We start from the raw sequence: 21325 nt of genomic DNA, 5'->3' as shown, positions 1-21325 counted from the left end.
GGTTGGTTTGCGGAGGGGGATACAGCCGGACGGCGGCAGGAATTGGGATTTCTGAACCCCGGCGAGGGCCTGGCTGCTGGCCTTTGCCTTCAGCGCGCGGGGATGTTGTCGCGCATCCCTGGGAAAATTAAAGGGGCCTTCAGGAGCGCCTGTTGAGCGGCAGCTGGGTGAGCCGTAGCAGTGGGGCCTTGAGTGCTGGACGGGGAGGTATATCTCATACTTCAAGCCTCCCCCTGACTAGCCGCGACCCACTTCCCCTCTATCGGGATGTTGCTGCTTCCCCTCTCTCACCTTTGTTGTTCGCCATTCGACACCGCCGCCGCCATCCACACGGCTCAGCAATTCGGTGCTCTTTTGTCTTACTCTTCTCCTCCAGGCCCAGGCCATCGAGCTGATTTGCCGCTGTGATGAGATTCCTGATGACAAGGTGGAGCTCCACATTCTGAAGAACCTGCTCACCGCGACCACCTCCACCACATTCACCGTGCATGGCCAGGTACGCATGTCGTGGAGTGGGGGAAGGGGTGAGGACTGCCATACGGGGCGAGAGAGCAAGAGGGGACACAGGATGGCGACGTGGGGTTAACCAAGGTTAACACCCATACCCTCCCGGCGGTGGCGCTTCCATGCACAATCGCCATGCACAATTGTTGGAAGGAAAGGCCTTTCCCTGTTCGCGCCTGTCGCAACGGTAACGCACCAGGCGCTCTCAACCTCTCCCCTGTCCGGCAGCGTGAATGGCGGAATCAAATCTCCATCGTGCTTCCTTCATTCCCTTCCTTCATACATCCCCCCGGGTGTCTTTCGCCGCGTTCTCCCTCCCAGGCTCTGCTTCTGGCAGTGCGCACCTGCTACAACATCTTTCTGATGAGCCGCTCCGAAGTCAACCAGCAGACTGCCAAGGCCACCCTGACGCAAATGCTGAACGTGGTGTTCCAGAGGATGGAGGCGGACTCGGTGTATGTAAGTAGTGGGCCTAGCGCACAAAGGCGGGAGAGGGGATGCCGGGGTGGGAGGGCGATATGAAAAAAGGGCAGAGTTGGGGACGCATGGGAAAACAACCACCTACACAAGACCTACCACAGTATAGTACCCCACCAAGAAGTCAGCCTTCATTTCTTAGGAGGCCTTGGGGGAATCTTCTCCGTGTCTGATGCTGCGTTGTGTTGTGCCTTTCCGAAACCCCCGGCGAAAGTCCCAGCCAGGTCCCTTATTATTATTTTTGCCGGCACCTCCTCGTCCTCCTCCTGGTGCCCGTCCTGCCCCCGCTCAGGTCGAGGTGAAGCCCATCATGGTGACGGACGTGCTGGGCCTGCCCCGTATCAATCCCCAAGACACGGGCTCGCTTACGGCAGTTGTCCAGGTGGGTCTCCTCAGGCGAGCACCGGAAACATTCTATGGCTCACGAGTTCCAGCGGCAAGAGGAAATACGAAGACCGCAGCGCCGCGTTAGGTCATGTCAGCTGATGATTTATGGACCGGCCTAAGCTTAATCCTGTTTAGATCGTTATTTTGGGCGTAGTACTCATAAACCCTGTAAAACGCTTCCTCGTTCCGGCTTCGTTCCTCCGCAGGCTTTCCTGAACAACGTGGTGATGGTGACTGCGGGCATGCAGGCGGTGAGAGGTGCAAGGGGGAAGGGCGGGGGTCGATGTGGCCAGAAGCGGTGGGGCAGGCGGTTAAGAGGCGATCGGAAGGTTGTGCCGAGCCGGATGATCTCCCACCGCACTGGCCCGGATCAGATTTGGATCTTATGGGCGCTTTAACCTCGTGGTGGCAGCAGCTCCCCTGGATCCCCTGTGCATTCATTAACTTGAAGAACCATGTACCCACACTTGCACCCTGGCGCTCCGAAACCCCCGCAGCAGCAGCCCAACCCTGAGGAGGTCCGTTCCAGCGTGTCTGCTGCCGTCATGGACGCCCGGGCGCCCCCGGCGCTGGGCATGGGGCTAGGCGTGGCTGTGGCGGTGGCGGTGCGGCATGGCTCCGCCTCCGACCTCGCTACCCCGATGCCGCGGCCCAGTCCGTCGGCGGCTTCCGCGGCTTCGGAATTTTTCAAGAAGAGCCACAGCGGGATAGACATGGGGGAAGAAAGCAGCGCTACCCCTGCGGCGGCGGAAGCCATCAGCGGCGGCGGCGGCAGCTCGACTGCCACCCCCTCTACCGCAGCGGCTGGGGTGGCGGCAGCGTCGTCGCGGGCCAGCGCCGGCGGCAGCGACGCTGGCGGCAGCGTCACCTCCCAGTTTATCGCTGACGCTGCGAGCCGTACGGCTGTACTGCAGCGTGACGCTTTCCTAGTGTTCCGCGCGCTCTGCAAGCTGTCCATCCGTACTAACGATAGTGCAACCTCCAACGACCCCACGGCGGTGCGTGGGAAGGTCCTGGCGTTGGAGCTGGTCAAGGTGCTGTTGGAGAACAGTGGGCCTGTTTTTCGCCGCACGGACAAGTTTCTGGCGGCCATTCGTCAGTATTTATGTCTGTCGCTTATCAAGAACAGCGCCTCGCCGCTGCCGGCGGCTCAAAGTCTTTCCGCGTCCATCTTCATGAGTCTGTTGGCGAGGTTCAGGGCATCGCTGAAGGCGGAGGTGGGTCAGAGGCCGGTGGGGGGCCTTTGGGGTTGCGGTGTACACCGGGGGAGGGAGGAACTGTGAGGTTCTGGGTCTTTGGGAAGGCGCAGACTTGGTCATTACGCAGTTTGTTCGTGTTGAGCGATGGGATAATAGTCTTTCTTGTGCGTTTTTCATGCTATCGATGTGACCCGAACAGCCTTCGGCCCCCTCAGGGCCCTTGAGTGGCCCCCTCGGGGCTCGTATGGGCCCATTACACCTTTGGAGATGAACGCAATTCAGGTGTAAGACACACACGCGCGCACACGCGCGCACATTACCCAATCGTAAACGTGAGGGGAAGGGTAGAGGTGGGAAAAGAGCTCCGTCGTTGCGGCGAGACCCCCATCTACCCATCCACCCATTTTTGTATCTTTGGCACCAGCGCGCAAAATTCCACCCACCCACTCCTTTGTCCGACCCTTTGTCCGATCCACGCGGTCGCAGGTCGGCGTCTTCTTTCCCATGATCATGCTCAAGCCGTTCGAGGGAACCACGCCGGTCGCAGCAGCCCCGGGGGGGCCCCTGCCGCAGCCAGCAGCGCCACTCGGCCCCGCGGTCGTGCAACACCGGGTGAGCGTATGTGCGATGTGTGCGGGGTGTGGGGTGTGTGGAGTGTAGGAGAACTACAGCAGGTTGGTGCTCTGGTATGGGGGGAAGTGGTAGTGGAGGGGGTCTGGGAATCAATCCGCTGGAAAGAATGTGGCCTCAAAAGTTATGAGAAGTGCTGTAGTTGTCGTATGCTCTCCAAGAGGAGTTACCTCAGCTGCTCCTGTGAACACGCTTGCGGATTGCACGACCGTCCTTCCCGTGGTCGCGTCTTCCTTCCCTTGATCGCAGCTCTCAGGACACCGTGCACTGCTGGGTCACCTGCCTTCTTGCGCTACCATATCTCGCCTTTGTTGTAGCGGCAGACCTGGAAACGCGGGGCCTTACCCGGGTCGTTAGTTATGCCAAGCCCTCTCACACTGCTTTTCATTTCGGGTACTCACTTGGTGCCCACATACTGCTGCTGCTGCTGCTGCTGGTGTCTTCCCGACAGGCGGTTGTTCTTCGCTGTCTCAAGGAGCTGTGCCACGACGGCCAGCTGCTGTTGGACCTGTTTGTCAACTTTGACTGCGATCTGGATTCCTCCAATCTGTTTGAACGACTGGTCAACAGCTTGGTGCGGCAGGCGCAGCAGCCCGTGCAGGTACGAGGGGGGGGAAGAGGTGTGTGTGTGTGTTTGTTTGGGGGGAGATGTGTCCGACCTAGTAGACCGTGATGGACGGCAGGGCTGGGAAGAGGCTAGCGGAATGGGTCCAGAAGAAGATGACCACCTGACTCTTAAACTTGCTCTTAAGTAGGCTGTGGCATCAACACGCTGAGGAGTGCAAGAAATGACGCAGAGGGCGTTTGGAGTTTGGGGGAAAGGGGGAAAGGGGGAAGGGAGGGGTTTGGATGCCTCACGGCATATGATATACGTCGTATAACTAGGAGTGCCGATAGATTAGCACGAGTTGAGTTCTTCTCGATGCTCTGAAACCTCTTGCCTCCTGCCTGCCTGCTCACCCTCGTCCTGCCACATCTGCCTCCTCAAAACTGCTCATCGCAGGGCTCTTCAGGCAATTTGTCCGGTCTGGGTGGCCTTGGAGACAGCTCCTCCGCCCTGGCGACTGCGGAGCAGGGACTGCGGCAGGAGGCACTGCTGTGTCTGGTGAATGCCATGGAGGCGATATGGACCTGGTACAGGTGAGGCGGCGGCGAGGGGATGGGGCGCTGCGCAGCGCAGGGATGGATGGATGGTTTGAAAGAGACGGGAGGAAAGGCGGGAGGGAATCTTATGCAGAACGCAAGAAATCAGCCAACTGGGGAGGGGGATGGAGGGAGAAGGATTGTATGTATGTATGTAAGAGTGGATTTAACAGTTTGCCAAGGGCGGGCCGGGGGAAGTTGATAGAAGGGGGCAGGGCGCGGGGGCGAGCTGGAAGTGCAGGATTGGTGTGTTGGGGGCAGGTGGGGCATGAGGTGGCGATAGTAATGGCAGAATAATAAATTCCCATAAAAAGCAATTTACACAGAGAAAAAGAATGCTTTATCATGCTCAGACAATGATCTGGTAAGAGGCAGTAGTAATTGGCTCACCATCATCCGGTCCAAATCTTCCGGGGGGTGGGGTTTTCTGAGAGCCGTGGACAGTTGTCCATTTCCCGGGCGCATCCTTCTACCAGTGTACCTTACGATACCATCCTCCGCAAGCACCACCCACCCTCACTCTGCCCACACGGCCCACAGGAAGGCCAGTGGCATCGCAGATCTGGCGGCGAGTGGCACCCCGGTTGCCGGCGGCACGAGGCGCAACATCTCGGGGAACACTGGGTTCGCCGCCGCCGCCGATGACGACGGGGGGATTGACGACGCGGACCTGGCGGCCGCGGCTGCGGCCGCCGCGGCCGCAGCTGGCGGCACCGGCGCTGACGCCAGCATGGCTGGCGGCGGCGGACCTGAGGATCTTGTTGCTAAGCGGGCGTACAAGCTCAAGTTCCAACAGGGCATTGCACTCTTCAACAAAAAGCCCAAGAAGGGTTAGTAGCTACCCTTAACCCTGAAAGAGCGTGGGAGGAGTGGAAAGGGGGATTTCCGCCTTTCAGAGACTGGGTCCAAACAGGGCGAAGGGAAGGTGCCGGCTGGGATTATAGGAATGCATGACATGGGTGGAGCAATAAGGGCTGGGGTTCGGCACACGGAAGCCGGAGTTCGGTATTTCGAACCCATCCCCGGTGTACACGTGTGTTTGCGTGTGGGGGGCCCGGGGGGAAGGAGGGGTTGGTGGTGGTTGGCTCCCAACCCAAACCTGCAGCAAAACACATGTCATGACCGACGTTTTGCCTCACGTCGTCGACACGCGCATCATCTCCCGCTTCTCTGTCGCGCGTAATCTGGGGTTATCCTAACCTTTCCCTCGCCCTTTGATTGTGTGGCTGTGTCTGTGGCCGTCTCCTAAACGGACGAACGAACGCACTTGGGGTGGTGGTGGTGGTCAGGTGTGGAGTTTCTTCACCGCGAAGGCATGTTGGGCGCCTTTCCGGAGGACGTGGCCAGCTTCCTCACTCGCGCCGAAGGACTGGACAAGACCACCATCGGGGACTACCTGGGGGAGAGGGACGAGTACTGCCTCAAGGTGAGACAGCGGAGGCACAGCGGGGCGGGAGAAGGAAATAGACAACGGCTCCAGGGAGGCAGCACGGGTCGGGAGGTGGTTCCACGGAGAGAAACGTTATTATATGGACCAGGGATCGGGACGACGCGAGAGTGTATAGGGCTGGACTGAATGTTTGCCTTTATTGTCTGGAAGGGTGCGGGTAGGGGGCGGTCTGCGAGCGGGAGCACAGGTGGTGGTCTTAGGGTATAAGAAACCAGAGGGTCTGCGGAAGATGTGATGTGATGTGATGTGATGTGATGTGATGTGATGTGATGTGATGTGATGTGATGTGATGTGGGTTGTGGCTGGGAAGCATGTGGGGATCACGCGAAATGAGGGTCGTGTGCGGGAGGTGCTGCGGAGACCTCGTTCTGGGGATGTGGTTGAACGCTTGTGAAATTTGCTGAATGAGTGGAATTGAGGCATTCGGACACACACATACAGCTGCGCGTCCATTGCACCCTTGTCGGGTTCGGGGTTCCCCACACAGCTGATTCAATCATCGTTGTTGACTGTTTCCCCCCCCACCCCACCCCCACCCCTTCTCCCTTTTCCCTGACATTTGGCAACAACGCTAAGGCCCGACGTGTCTTTTCCCCTAACCCACCCTGCCCCTTCCTCGGCTCTACCAGGTGATGCACGCCTATGTTGACGCCATGGACTTCACCAATATGGAGTTCGATGCGGCCATTCGGGCTTTCCTGCAGGGGTTCAGGTGGGGATGTACCTGAGGGCGCGGCCGGGGGCCGCAATAACGGGTAGTGTCCGGGTTCGGCTGCGGCTGCGGCTGCCCTGGGTATCTCGAAGCATATGTCTCTCTTTCCAAGCAGCTTGATGATGCTTGCCAACCAAACGCCCTAGCTGTGTGTCCACCACAGTCCTTTCCTCTCCCTCTCCTCGTTCTCTTCCTCCTTTTCCAACATAGGCTCCCAGGCGAGGCCCAAAAGATCGACCGGCTGATGGAAAAGTTCGCTGAGCGCTTCGTCAAGTGCAACCCGGTGTCGTTCAAGTCTGCGGATGTGGCGTACGTGCTGGCGTACTCGGTCATCATGCTCAACACGGACGCACACAACCCGCAGGTCGGCGTGTGTGTGTGTGTGTGTTGCTGTGTGTTTGTATTAATGCATGTGCGAACCCTCTCCCAGTCTCCCTTACGTGCTTCATAATCAATTGCGCTCTCCCTCCCGCCCGCCCTCCCGCCCTGCCGCCCCGCCTTTGCTGCATTCACTTTTTCTTTGCCAGGTCAAGAACAAGATGAGCAAGGCGGCCTTCCTCAAAAACAACCGGGGCATCAACGACGGAGCGGACCTGCCGGAGGACTTCATGTCGGCCTTGTACGACAGGATTGTCAACCAGGAGATCAAGATGAAGGACGACGGCGGAGCGGCGGGCGCTGGAGCGGCCGCCCCGCAAGGTAAGCGCATTGCTAGCGGCTAACGGCTTATACACACGTGCCAACGCCAAACCTTGTCGACCCCGGTGCCCAGGGGACGCGGCTTGCCCCCATTAAACTTCTCCCCCCGGGATAACCGGCTTGCGGCAGCCAAGTGATCGCAGGCAGCGACATTGCTTTTCGACCCTTCGATGTCGGCCCTTGTTATCATTGGGAAACAGCATTCACCGAACGTTGGATTGTTCACCCGCTAATGGGGAACGCGAGCTGAGCTGTGACGGCTTTGCGACGGCGTTTTTTTAAACCAACCTGCTTCTCTCCTCCTTGTCCCTTGACGTGTCCATAAATACGGCTTAATCGTCCAGTCGGCACTAATCCTTTCCCGAAATTCCATTCCTCTCCATTTGCTACCGATTAACCTCTCGCCTCCTCCCTGGTCTCTCCTCTGCTCTTCCTCCCTCCCCCGATGCACCCCTCTCCAGAGGCTGGTGGCCTGGCCGCCCCTGCCCGGGCGCTGTTTAATACCTTGCTGGGACTTATGGGTGGCCGCGGTCAGGCCGTCAGCTCGGGCCCTAGTGACGCCGCCATTCGAGCCACCCTGGACTACCTGCACCAGCGGGCCGCCTCGGCCACCACCGTCACTGTGACCGAGCCAGATGCGGTGCGGCCGCTGATGGAAGTTATTTGGGCGCCGTTGCTAGGTGCGCTTTCGACGCTGTACGACGAATACGGAGACCCCAAGCTGGTGACGGTGTGTTTGAGTGGCTTTGTGGCGGCGGCGTGCCTGTCGGCGCAGGTAATGGAGGAGGGAGGCGCGGTAGAGGTCTCCGGGCGGGTGGCTGATATGCAACACGTGGAGCACGTGGAGCCTGGGGTTGCGTTTGGTGGGGGAACGAAGTGTGGGTTCAGGGAGCGAGAGACGACCGTGTCAGAGTGGTGCTCCATGCTCACACATACACATACATACATACATACACACATATATACACACGGCTGCCGTTGCGCAATCCATGGGGTCCAGCGGTGGTACAAACCTGTACAGTGGATCATTCCACGGCGGTGGATCCTTTTCATGACCCGTAATCTTTTCCATGTCCCATAATCTGTTACGCAAATGCGTTTTTATCTCCCATGTTCACTTCCATTCTATGCGACCCACTCGGACGTCCAAGCCCTGTCCTAGTGCCACCAGTTCCCCGATGCCTCCCTGATTTTCCGAACATTCCACTCGCTGCGGTAGATGTTCACCTGGGCACCTGTCTTATGCTTCACTCAAATGTATTTCCCCTGTATTTCCCCAAGTTGCTCTTAACACACCCTCATCTCCCCGGCTCCCCGGCTCCCTGCAGACCGGCATGACTCACCTCCGGGACGTGTTCCTCAACGCGCTCTGCAACTTCACCCACCTGCACTCCCCGGCCACCATGCGCTACAAGAACGCACTAGCGTTCAAGTACGTGCTGAGGGTGGCGGAGACGGTGGGAGACCACCTGCAGGAGAGGTGCGTGATAGCGGGGCGCCGGGGTTACAGGCAGGCATCGACGTGGAAAGGGGGGAACTGGAGCCTAGGCCTAACCCCCTAAGGCCAAATGGGTCGGGAACGGGGTTAACCGCGGGATCAAAGCCGCGGGGAACTAGGGCCTAGCAAGGTAGGGCTCATGTGACGAAGTGCCTGTGCGCCGGCATTGTTGTTGCCGTTCTCCTGGCCCCCTGGGCCATGGGCACTCATCTGGTAGCCTGGGTCCAAGGGCCTCCGGGGCCTCTGCAGCCGACGTACCCTTTTCTTGTGCACCTTTTTTCTTCCCCGTCGTAAGCCTCTCCCTCCGGTTTACTGGCACAGGTGGGTGGATGTGCTGCGCTGCATCAGCCGCTGGGAGCTGCTGCAACAGATCGCCAGCGGCATGCCGACCGATGCGGCGCTGTTCCGACCGCCGGAAGACAACCGGGGCTCGATCAAGGTGCGGTCTGTGCAGGGTGCAGGGTGGGCGAAGAGTGTCAACAGGGACAGGAGAGCTAATTGGGGTTGAGGAATGGGGACGCGGCCGGTAGGCTAAGCTTACCCCCCACTTACATAACCTCACGCAACCTAGTGTCCATTTCACCCCACCTGTCCACTGCTGAAGTTCACGGGCCCCAGACACCTACACCCAGCGCCCCTTCCCTGCCGCTGTGTCCCCAGGCCGCTGCCGCCGCGCTGGGTGCCAAGCTGCGCAATGTGGCTTCCGAGCTCCAGCCCCTTCAGCGCTACGATCTGACGGAGTCGTTCTTCCACTCCTCCGCTGCCATCGCCGCTACCGCAGTCGCCGCCGCACAGCAGTCCGCCGCCATCATTACCCGCCAGTCGGTGCTCAGCACGGGCCCCTCCACGGCGCTGACCTCTATCACCTCCTCGGCGCTTGTGGCGCATGAGGAGGCCACCATCAAGAAAGTTCACATCGGCGGCTCTGGTGAGTTTTCCCTCTGCCTACCCCTACCCCTACCCCTACCCCGTCTTGGCGGAAGGAAAAAGGGGTGGGTGGGCAAAGGGGACCGTTCTTTGCCCTTGCGAGGGTAAATCTTCCCTCTTGCTCTTCTCCGCTGCGTTCCATGGCGGCTCTAGACGGTTCATTGTACGAAGGGAGAGGCGTGCCATTATCGTCCCGTCCTCGACATTATCCACATTATCGCTGTCGCTGCATCCTGCTGTCGCGCCGTGAGCACTCACCTGCCCGGTCTCTTGTCCCGAGATTTAACCTCCATACATGCGTCCAATCCATGTCTCCACGCTTCCGTCCTCACTCGCAGCCATGTTCGGTCCAAGCTCCCGTGGCGGTGCGCACCACCATCACCCCCACCACCCCCATCCGGGGGATCCCTCGGCTGTTCCCGCGGAGGTTATCAACAGTGTGGACAGCGGCGACCTGAACCGGGTGTTCCTGACCAGCGGTCAGCTCAACAGCGAGGCCATTGTGGAGGTGAGTGGCTTGTGCGCCGAGCTGACCTTCGTTTTAAAGGAAGGCAAGGACTTACCAACCCGCATTGCCTGGGAACGGGCAATGCGGGGTTGGTAATGTTCCTGCCCTGCGGCGTCAATACCCACAGGGGCAGTTGTTCCGTGCTCCACCCGACTTCAGCGGCCACACCCCGCCCCCTGGTGCCTGTGTTCTTGGGCCTGCATTCCCCCCTTCCCCCCTCGCCGCGAGTCCTTTGCCGCTTCTCTTAATGGGAAAAAAAGTCAAAAAAAAGAATCAGAAGTTTTTTGCCGAATAAGCCGATGCTTTAAAAGCAAACGGGTGGTTTTTACCCTTCCCTCTGACCCCTTGAGACGATCTCCCCCCTTTGGCCGCGCCCCTTCCACGTCCCGTTCCGGGGCCGGAGTTGCGTGACTCCTCTCGGGCTCCCATTAGACTGTTCTCGTCTCCAACCCCTCCCCGTGCGTCCCACAGTTTGTCAAGGCGCTGACGGCTGTGAGTGCGGACGAGCTGCGGGACCCCCGCGCCCCCCGCGTGTTCTCCCTGACCAAGATCGTGGAAGTGGCGCACTTCAACATGACGCGGATCCGCCTGGTGTGGAGCCGCATCTGGGCCGTGCTGTCCGAGTACTTCATTGCGGTGGGCTGCCACGCCAACCTGTCGCTGGCCATGTACGCAGTGGACGCCCTGCGGCAGCTGGCCATGAAGTTCCTGGAGCGGGACGAGCTGGCTAACTACACCTTCCAGAACGACTTTTTGAGGCCCTTTGTGGTGGTGATGAGGCAAAGCCAGGTAGGATCGCTAGGAGGGAACACACCATTCTACACCAAAATGCAGTTGGTGCCTTTCTGTGGCTGTGTGGTGTTTACAGTTTCGTGTCTTGTCGATGGTCAGTAATTGGTGAACGTGGTTTTTCTGTCCCTGCCCTCCCTCGCTCAGTTATGCTGATTAGTCAGCTTATTACCGCCGACAGCGTCAGCAGCCATGCTCGTTCCCTTCGGAAGCGGCCAACTCTCCCTCCTCAATCTCTTCTGTTTTTCTGTTACACTTCCTCCTCCTCCGTCTCCGATGCCCGCTCCTCACCTCGCCCCCAGGCTGTTGAGATCCGCGAGCTGATTATTCGCTGCCTCAGTCAGATGATACTGGCCCGGGTGACCAATGTCAAGTCGGGCTGGAAGAGCATGTTCATGGTGTTCACCACGGCTGCGAACGACAGGGACCCCATGATCGTCAGGTGGGCGTGCACGTGCGTGTGTGTACGTGTGTATGTGTTACATCTTGATCCAGGCCTGTCGCTGGCCAGGGGCACCTAACCGTATCCCCCAACGGGAACAACCGCCGAAGCACTCCGTCAATGGAGGGGCGTTATATCGGTCAGGAACTCAACGCAAGGGCGCTGTCACCTGTTCGAATCCTCTAGCCAGCTACATACACCAGCCATCCCCACCCTACCGCGCGCACGTGTGTCTGTGTGTGTGCGCGTTATGTGCTCTGGCCGGACTGACACGGGCGCAGGCTGTTGAACCTGGAACCGCAGTAAAGGGGAGGGCCGCCTCGGGAAGCGCTCTCGAAAGCTTCCAAAGCCAGGAGAGGGGGCCCCGAGGGGCAGCTGGCCCCCTCTTAGCTAACACAGACGCTGTGCGTATCCGTGCCACTGAGAATCGCAACGGAAGGCCTTAGCTCTTCCGCCTCTGGCTGGGTCGTCCCGTATGTCTGTGTGTGCATGTGCGTCGTGCGTTTAGTTAGTCCAGACATTGCCAGGAGGGTAAAGTAAAGAGAGGCCCTGACGGGGGCCTGACGGGGCCGGAACAAAAGTGCGAGTCACAGGGAATGAAAAGCAAATGGGCCCAACCGCGTTGAGGCCGTGCCGCGGCCGTGCTCACAAAGGCCAGAACCAAATGGGTTGTGGAGGGCCCCTTGTGATCGGGCCCCCCTCCTCCCCTTTTTTCCCCATCTCTCTCTCTCTCCAGTGGCGCCATCCGCCATCGCCACCGACTCACTCACCAACCCACACATTCTCCCCCCGCTCCTTCGCTGCCCCCAGGCTTGCGTTTGACACGATTGAAAAGATCGTTCGTGAGCACTTTACCCACATCACGGAGACGGAGACCACCACTTTCACCGACTGCGTGAATTGCCTGATCGCCTTCACCAACAACCCGCATTCCCTGGATGTGGCGCTGAACTCCATAGCCTTCCTGAGGTGGGCTTCCTGATGTATCACTATTCCCTTATCGCTCCCAAGAACGTGGCCTTGGAGGGGGCCCTGAGGCCACCTCACGTGGCTAGCTATCCTCAGCACTACCTCTGGAGCCGTTTCGAGTGTTTCAGGGGGGCCTTACTGGGCGGGTTTGCTTTGCGGTCAAGGGAGTGGAGTTGGCATGGTTGTAAAACCCTAAAACCCTAAACCGCGTGGTGAAGGCATGGTCACCAGCCGCAGCAGATACCTATGGACCGGGGCTCCTTTTACCCTCTCTTTGTCATTCCTGCCTTTCGTCCCGTCCCGTCGTCAGGTTCTGTGCCATGAAGTTGGCGGAGGGCGCCATCGGGGACGTCAACATGTTGCCCGAGGGGACCCTGCCGCCACAGGCCCTACAGCACCACCCACTCAGAGTGGTGGCCATCGACGCGAACCCCGAACAGTCCACGTCCTTTGCGAGGGACTCAGCCGGGGCCACGGGAGGGGGGACAGCTGCAGGGCCCGGAGCGGGCCACCACAGCGGCGGCACGGGAGGTGCAGCTGCCGGCGGCGGTCCCGGATCAGATTCCTTAAGTCGCGAGAGCTCCGACGGCGCCCTGCTGGTTCCGGAGCCGGCTACTCCTGGGGCGCGGCCGTCTTTGCGGGAGGAGGGCGCCGGCAGCGGAGGGGCAGCTGCGGATGGTGGTGGTTTGTCGCCGGCGGCTGTAATGTCGAATGGTGAGACGGCGGCTGGGCTTCGACTGCGTGGGTCGACCGCGTTTGCGTCGTCGTCGGCGGTGGCGAATGCGGTCCTGGCCGCTGTGGGCACTTCAGTGTCGGGTGGGTGTAGTGGCGGGTGGTGAGTCGGAGAGCGATGGATCTGCAGTGGTGTGGTGGCTTGCGAAGTGGTGGCTGGAACGGCGGTATAAGGAGTGCAGCGATACGGTCACAGCCTGGTGCTATTGCTGCCCGCATGCGCTCCATGTGTGCGAGGGCCAGCAGCGCTGCCACCGCGGTTTGTCTCCTCTGGATCCCTCCTTTCCACCACCACCACCACCACCACCACCTGTGTTCGCGATGTCCTTTCCTCAGCCGCTCTTTCCTCCCTTAACTTCCCGCTCCCGCTCCGTGTCACTGCTGCGCTTGCGACCATCTGTAGGAGCGTGTGGGCCTCCGGATGCCGCACCTCGCAGCGCCGCCTTGCCGGGTGGCATCGGAGCACACCATGCGGTATGTTCGGGATGCATGCATGCATGCGTGTATGTATGTATGCATGTACGGAGATAGGGGGTGAATGATGCACGGATTGTGGAGATGGGCAGGGCGAAGAGGCGCGGGGCAGGGGCAGCGGGTGATCAAGGATATGGCCATATCCGGGTGGGGGACGCAGGTACTGGGGAGAAGGGGGCTTTGTTCTATGTAAGTTTGGGCGGGAGAGGGGGGGGTCAGGGGGAGCGGGGGGGTCTTGCGGAGTTGTGCCCTTGCTCCCGCCCTGGCTCACCGCCCTGTGCGTCGGTTTCCATCACTCTGCACACAGCGTTAGAACGCAGACGGTCGTAACAGATGCCCCGCGCACAGAAGCCCGCACCCTGTTCATCCGACTCCTAATTCGCGATTGGCTCGGTTAGTTAAAGCGGTATTGAGTCGCGAGGCTCGTAGCACGGGCCCTTGTTGTAAGACAGCCGGTTTGGTACAGTCAGCGTCCTCAGGGCGGCTGTCTTAGTCCTCGCTGGTGTCAGCGGCTCTTCAACACCAACACCCATATTGTTCCCTCCCCACGGCGCCGCAGGTTCCGGCATCAGGGGGTGGTGGCGGTGGTGGTGGCGGGGTGTCATCGTTTGGTCGTATGCCCAGTCTTGCGGAGCGATTTCACAGCGTGGGCACTCCAGTGGGCTCCGCGCAGGTGAGAGCTGGTACCGGGGTTGGAGGTTGGAGGGGGAGAATGCGGTGGGAGGCCGGGAGCTGTCGGTTGTGGTGGTAAGTTCGTGCATGTGGTTGGGGGGGCGGGCGGCAGGTGAGAGGAGGGGAGCCTGAAGCCCTCAGTTCGCACCCTAAGACACCCCGCATGCGGATCCACCGCCTTGTTGTTGTTGTTGTTGTTGGCATCCCTTGTCGCGCAAAGGCCCCCGACGCGCAAAGAATCCTCTCCCTCCCCCACTGCTGGCCCCCCCCCCCCTTACCTCGCGCACCCCGCCCCATATCCTCGCCCTCCTCAGCTGAAGCTCCGCTTCATCGACCGGGACGAACACGTGTACTTTTGGTTCCCCCTGCTGGCCGGACTCAGTGAGCTGACATTTGATCCGCGACAGGTGGGTGGATGGGCGGGGGGGCGGGGGGGCGGGGGGGCGGGGGGGGCGGGGGGCGGGGGGCCCGGCAGGGGTTGGACGTGGGGAAGGGAAGTGCGTGGAGCCTCCGTGGGGGTGTTGGGGGTGTCGTTTAGGGGGTGACTTCGGTTGGATTCCAGGGCTGATGGACTGGACGGGACTGATACCTTCACCACGGGGGCTCAACCCGGGGGATATGTGGAGGGTTAGTGTGGTGGGGCTCCTCTGTTTGCGGGCGTAGCTGGAAGAAGTGCCGCAAGGCACACGCTGCTGCACCTTCACCCTCTCGAACCATTGTCCCGCGTTATCTCTTGGACCGTTGCCTCTGAACCTCTGGGACCATTTCCTTCATCCCTCTCTCCGCACGAGTCCGGGTAATGTCTGTGTAGAGGCACCAGGTGCTCATCCACTGCGACTTCCCTTGTCCTCGAGGTCCTTTATCCAGTCCGGAGTCCTCCCCAACTATGGGCGAGAAGGGGGCAGCTTACGATTGGATTTTCCCGGAGTCTTGTCTGAGTGGGGGGTTGGTTACCTGAATCCTGCTCCAACGCAGGCCTTCCTAGACACGTCGCAAGGGCCCCCACCCGCCTGCCGCCACACACACACACACACACACGCACACCTCCCACCCCACCCCGCACAAATCCCCACCTCCGTCCCCTCAGGAGATCCGCCACAGCGCGCTGGAGGTACTGTTCGACATCCTCCGCTTCCACGGGGGCTCCTTTGCTCAGTCGTTCTGGGTGCGAATATTCGACTCGGTGCTGCTGCCAATATTCGACCACGTGCGTGCGGAGGTGAGCAGCAGTAGTAGGGGTGTGCGTGTGGGGGGAGGGGAGGGGAGGGATCTGGGCTTGGGGTTTATACCTTGGTCCTGGAACATGGGATCTGTGTTGGGATGTAGGAGGTGGGGCCCGAGGGTTTGGGCTAGGGCGTCAAAACCCGAACCACCAACCACCAACCACCCGCCAGCAACTCAGTTGGAGGTTGGGGTGACATCTCTTCTCTTCGGGAACCCCCTGCCCGCGCAGGAGCGTTGGCTAGGGTGCAGGGAATCCATGTGTGTCCCCCCCGCCCCCCCCGCCCCCTCGCAGGTGACTGACACCACCACATTCACCAGCGAGAAGCGGAGGCAGCAGGAGGACCACTGGCTGTATGAGACGTGCACTCGCTGCCTGCAGCACTTGGTGGACTTGTTCGTGCAGGTGGGTCGATATGGAGCAGGGTGTGTGTGGGAAGGGGGGTTCGGGTTACGAAGGTTGATTCAGTGGAAGCGAGGCAGTACGGGATCCGTACGGGATCCGTACGGGATCCGTCTGGTGCATGGGTGATTGGGCACGTCACGGTTGCGCTCTTAACACATTGCTTTACTAGCGGCGTGCTTCTCCTGTCCCATTGGTCGCTCTTTAGCCTGATGCGTGATTGGCATGTAACTCTTAATTAGCCGTGCTTGCTACACACACACACACACACACACCTCATGGTCCTTCCTTTCCCTCTCGCTTACCTTTCCTGCCCCCACACCCCCACCCCCACTCGCTTGGGTGTTTCCTGCAGTTTTACGACGAGGCCTTCACGCTGTTGTCCCGTTTGCTGGATCTGCTCCGGGGCTTCATGGTCCGCTCCCATCAGAGCCTGGCGGCCGTGGGGGTGGCGGCGTTCGTGCGGCTAGCGGTCAATGCAGGTCAGTGCGCGTGTGCGGCAGCCCACAGGGGTGGAGTGCCCTGCAAGGGGGATAGCGACAGGGGGCCTCACAGGCCCGCACATGCGCGTACACGAAGAACAAGGTGACGGTATGTAGTAGTAGTAGTAGGTGTTACAGCGCGAGTCCTAGAAAGACCCCAAAAAGGGAATATACCCCAGGGTAGGGCCATCGGGGCACAGCGGACCGCCACGCTCTGCACTACTGGTAATCCTTTATAGTTGCGCACACAATGTGATAAAGCGGCCCAGAAGCCTCCCACTCTGTAACATTACATTACAAGTAATAGCAGTGTCGTTAGTCCTCTCTGCTTGTCCCCAAATCCCTAACCTGCATACGCCCACCGCTATCCTCAACCCCGCCACAGTTCTCACGTAACGCCTAGTCCTGTCCTAAGCTCCCATCCACCTCGCACTCTCCACCGCCGACTCCGGAAATGGGGGGTGCTTTGGATGTCAGCTGTTAGTTCCTGGACTCGTTATTGTCTAATCGCCACCATCATCATCATCATCACCATCAGCATCATCATTATCATTACCATCATCACCATCATCATCACCATCACCATCACCATCAGCATCAGCATCAGCATCACCATCACCATCACCATCAGCATCAGCATCATCTCATGAAAAGGTGGTACCCTCCACCCCCCTTTCCATCTCCCCCCACCCTCCCACCCTCCCACACACCCGCCACCCGCCACCCGCCAGGCCCCATCATGAATGAGACCTGTTGGGACGAGGTCATCGCCGCCCTGCTGGCACTCCTGGAGGAGACCTCACCCGACGTGAGGGACCTCATCACACCGCCACCACGACTGAACCCGGCAGGGACAGGGACAGGGGCAGGGGCAGGGGCAGGAGCACCAACAGCAGCAGCTGCATCCGCTGCCGTTGCCGCGGGCAGCAGCCCCAGCGCCACGGGTAAGAACGCGGTCATCAGCTCCGAAATCACACCTGCCAGCGCCGGCAACAGCCCCAGCAGCCACGTGGTATTGCCCGCGGGCGGCAGCGGTAGCAGCGGTGGTGGGGCCGGTGGTGGGGGTCGTGGGCCTCTGTTTACGTTGCGTGAGGGTGTGGGTGCTCGTCGTCTAGCCAAGTTCAGATGCCAGGCGGCCACACAGCTGCTGCTGGTGCAGGGCTGCAGCGAGGTGTACGCGAAGGCGTCCCAGGTGGGTTTCTGGGGAGGGAAAGGGTGTGGAGGGCAGGGGTGGGGAGGAAGGCAGCTGGGCTGTAGGCCGTGGAGACGTGTGCGAGGGAGGTGCTCCTGACAGCCAATCCTTGGACTCTTGCTTCAGGTGATGGCGGCAGGATCATAAGAGCGTCGAAAGAGGGACACCGGTTTGCGGCCATCTTGCCCCTCCTCCCCTCTGCTGCCCCTCTCCTTTCCCCTCTCCCTTCTCACCTTCTACACTTCGCATGCTGAGCCCCGCCCTTTTGTTTTCCCGTGCATTCCCCCCCCCCTACTTGAAGTCTCTCCCACCGGGTGCCGTACGAGGCCTCCTGGACGCCCTAGATCTCATGCACCGCCATGCGCATGCCACCGACATGGACTTGGACCTGCGGCGCAGACTTGCCGTACAGCAGGTACGTACCCGGCATCCAGGCAGCAGCTGTGTGGCACGTTATGAGAACGGAACTGAGCACCGGGGCGTATGCTGCTGTGAGAGCAATAAAGCCTGGTCTCCATGAACGTCGTTTTTGTGACATGTCACCCGCCCCGTCCTGCATGATGATCCTCTGAGCTGTCGCCTTCATGTAATCCGCACCCCACCCCATGTCCTTTGCTCTTTCTTTCCTCTACAGGCCGAGGACCGAGTAGCGGAGGACAAGGCGGTGGCGGACCCGCCGCTACTTCGCTTGGAGGTGGAGGCAGCCGCTGCCTACCTCTCTGTCAACCTGGCCATCACCGCCAACGCCGGCCAGCCGGGCGCCTCCCCGGATGCGGTCGCACTGGCCCGCCTCACCAACTCACAAGAGCGCCTGGTTCGGTTGTGCCTCACCACCCTGGCGCGATACACGCTTGGGGTAAGACACGAGCTGCACGGCCCGACAGCGGGGGTGCCTGACGGTGCCGCGGCAGCTGTAGCGGCTGCACCGCCGCCACGCGACCGCCTCCGCCTGCTGGGCTTCCTGCCCGGCCTCGGCAGTGTCAGCGGCTCCGGCCAGAACCACCCGCAGCATGTTGCCGTTATGCCGCAGCCTCGGTACATCGTCGTGGGTCGTACGAGCAGTGGCGCGCCGGTGCTGATGGCGCCGCCGGCAGTGGAGTTTGCTTCGTTTTCTCCGCTGGCGCTGTCCAGTTTGGTAGCGCTGGGAGAGTTGGAGGAAGCTACCTTCCGGCGTTATCTGGGAGAGCTCTTTCCGTTGCTCACACAGCTGATAAGGGCAGACTACGCGCCGCCAGACGTGCACCGGGCGCTATCGACGTTGTTTGCGCGGCGGGTGCAGCCCATGGTCCTGGCGGCGACGACAGGGCTGGCAGCGGGGTTAGGGGCGAGTGGAGCGGCTGCAGCGGCGGGTTCGTTCGGCGGTTTGGGCGGCAGGGCGTGAAACGTCCAATATTGGGACACGGGGAAGAGGCGGAGTGGAGGAGGGTGCGAGTAGGATGTAGTGGGTGTAGGTAGCAGGTCAGGGAAAGGCAGTGTGGGTGTGCATGTGGGATTGAGGCGATAGTAGTGAGTGGGTTTATGTCACTCTGGGTGTGGAGCTCTTGACCGATGTGTTCTACGTATGTATGTACGTGCATGTGTGTAGGTGTTGTGCATGTGCTTCTTGTGATGAATGGGAGGGGTAGGTAAGCACTGCACCGGCTGTGTAGATGTGCATTAGTGTGTGATGTGTGCGTGTTCAATGTATCAATGTGTGTCTTCCTCTTCGCGTGGTGGTGCGCTGCACGTCTTTGGACTTGGGGAGAGCTGACGAGACGAAAATGTTCGACGTTTTCTTGTTTGTCTCTCTTATTCTCAGATCTGCACATTATGGACCTTTCTTGGCGATAGCCTAGATGTGCCGGTGGCTGGATTTGGCACATGCAGCAACAGAGGAAAGAAGGGTGAGCAGTGAACGGTACACACTAATGAGGTTAGCATGCTGGCGAGTTAAGTGCGGCGGGTGTTGTGCCCCGTGAACACCCAGGCCCCGTGAGGGCCCTGGGCCTCCTATGCTGGTTCTATCTGTGCACATCACATCCGCCTGATGGGTCAAATGCCGGTGGCCCAGGGATGGGTTCCGTCTGAGTGTTGGTGCCGCAGCCATTCGGCACCACCCACTGCCGCCGGTCTAACAGGCTGTAGCTGAAGCTGTAGTCCCAGCCCCTTGGGTTTTAGCCGGCCGGGATGGTGAGGGCTCCTCTGTGGACTATCGCCTTCTACCTAGCTGTGCGGGAAGGGATTATGTGTGTGTGTTACATGGTTGGGGGTTGCGTGACCCCATACCTGTAAAACTGCCTATACGAGCCGAAGGCCCAAGGGCATTATGTGTGGGAAGGGGATGGTTACTATTCAGCAGTTCACCGTGAATGCAAATCGACTGGGGGTTTCAACCAGTAGCAGGACCAGAATTTCACAGCGGCAGCAGTCTTATGCTAGCAGCCGTGTTCACTGCCTGGTCAGGTCTTGGTTGGAAGGACGAGGCTGGCCGCTGGACTGGGCAGTAAGGGTAATCCAAGCTTGTTTGCGGAGGAAGAGCGCCAAGCAGCTTTTGCGGCTCTTGCTCTCTCTGCCTCCCATCCATGCCAGATGCTCATGGCGGCGAGGCCGCACCCTCGGTCCTGCAGGCCTGCATGAATACATTGGCGGGTACGGAAGGGAACCAAGACTTTCAAAAACCAACGGTCCCCTCCATCACAGGATTCTGCTGCCGGAGAGCCATCCTCTGGTCTGCGGTGATAAAAGCGGCCGAATAACCACTAGGTCACCAGTCTCCATGGCGCTAGTGGCTGCCAAGACCACTACAGCTACCTGCTGTGTTCCTTCTGGGGGTTCGGCCATCCTGAGCCGTTTCGTGAGGGTTGAAGAGCCGGCCTACCCGCACACCGACTTGATTGACTGGCACTGACCTGCTGTTGTGTTGCCGCAAAGTGCTGTCTGCCTCGGGAATATCCTCCCGGGAAGCGACCACTTCCGCATCTGGCAGCTGTCGCCCTGCACATATGCAGATAGCCGAGAGCAAGGATTACCGACAACCAACAACTGAAAGCCTGCAAAATCCCTCTTTATATGGCTTCCCACATTGCCGGCATCCATCTTAGATATCCACAACACACCGGCAGTGTCCCGTGCCCTCTGTTCCGGCAAAACACGTTTTGCAGCTGCATAGCTGTGACCATCTGCACAGTGTAAGCCCTCCGGGGCACCTTGCCCTTGAACCCTATATACCGCTTTTCTATGCTGTTGAGCTGTCGTTCCATTTTTATCCCATGGGCGGTCAAATGTGGACGGCCCCTCCTGCCCGCTTTGCCTCGACGCCCCTGAGTGCCCCCGATATGCCTCTTGGCCTCCCAGGCCTCCGAGACTAATTAAGAAAACTAGCCACAGCTAGGAGGCCTTCCGCCATATCAGTACACAATCTAAACCAAAAGCTCAAAACGCCGGGACCCATATTTCTTCAGGTTTCATTACCGTACGGATGAAGAGGTACCTGCATGCAGGAAAAGGTGTCACTTGCTTCCATGGGGAGGAGGTGAGCCTGGTTACCGAAAATTTAATTTAAGGTTCCAGGCGCACATCAGGTGCACCCAAAACAATACAATGAAGAATTCTTGCGCACTTTTCCCCAGCGATTCAAACAACGACCCTCACGATGGTTTCATGGCGTGCCCGGGCCTGGTGTGTGCCAGCAGAAGCGGCATCTGACTGAGCGGGATCAGTGCTACAAGTGCAAGGGTTATGGCCATGTTGTGAACACCCGCACGGCCCCACAGCGGGATTGAGTGGGAGCCACATGGGGGGGTGCAGAGCGGGGTTCTTTGAGGGCCTGATTCCCG

General features: G+C 59.8%; 1 protein-coding gene across 1 annotated transcript; it reads left to right on the top strand.

Annotated features, from left to right (window-relative positions):
* Positions 1 to 370: 370 nt before the first annotated feature.
* VOLCADRAFT_80189 (uncharacterized protein) lies at positions 371 to 19791 on the top strand. The gene is made up of 30 exons (XM_002948515.1): positions 371 to 496; positions 826 to 963; positions 1274 to 1448; positions 2080 to 2585; positions 3054 to 3107; positions 3228 to 3245; positions 3649 to 3823; positions 4241 to 4337; positions 4941 to 5170; positions 5630 to 5766; positions 6420 to 6502; positions 6713 to 6866; positions 7030 to 7201; positions 7663 to 7976; positions 8530 to 8681; positions 9021 to 9202; positions 9965 to 10134; positions 10606 to 10923; positions 11226 to 11365; positions 12176 to 12334; positions 12645 to 12747; positions 14533 to 14619; positions 15300 to 15452; positions 15729 to 15839; positions 16192 to 16318; positions 17050 to 17126; positions 17268 to 17510; positions 17812 to 17916; positions 18151 to 18366; positions 18508 to 19791. Exons 2-30 carry the CDS (start codon positions 868 to 870, stop codon positions 18889 to 18891), a joined length of 4938 nt encoding a protein of 1645 aa, XP_002948561.1. The 5' UTR covers positions 371 to 496; positions 826 to 867; the 3' UTR covers positions 18892 to 19791.
* The last annotated feature ends 1534 nt before the right edge of the window (positions 19792 to 21325 follow it).

Source organism: Volvox carteri, assembly GCF_000143455.1.
Source record: "Volvox carteri f. nagariensis unplaced genomic scaffold VOLCAscaffold_10, whole genome shotgun sequence".
Taxonomy (NCBI): Eukaryota; Viridiplantae; Chlorophyta; class Chlorophyceae; order Chlamydomonadales; family Volvocaceae; genus Volvox; species Volvox carteri.
This window is presented reverse-complemented; position numbering and strand designations above follow the sequence as displayed.

Coding starts and splice junctions, on each gene's coding strand:
- VOLCADRAFT_80189 (XM_002948515.1), top strand. CDS start 868: ATGAGCCGCTCCGAAGTCAACCAGCAGACTGCCAAGGCCACCCTGACG. Junction 10,135..10,605: donor ACAGCGAGGCCATTGTGGAG/GTGAGTGGCTTG, acceptor TGCGTCCCACAG/TTTGTCAAGGCGCTGACGGC. Junction 15,453..15,728: donor TGAGCAGCAGTAGTAGGGGT/GTGCGTGTGGGG, acceptor GCCCCCTCGCAG/GTGACTGACACCACCACATT.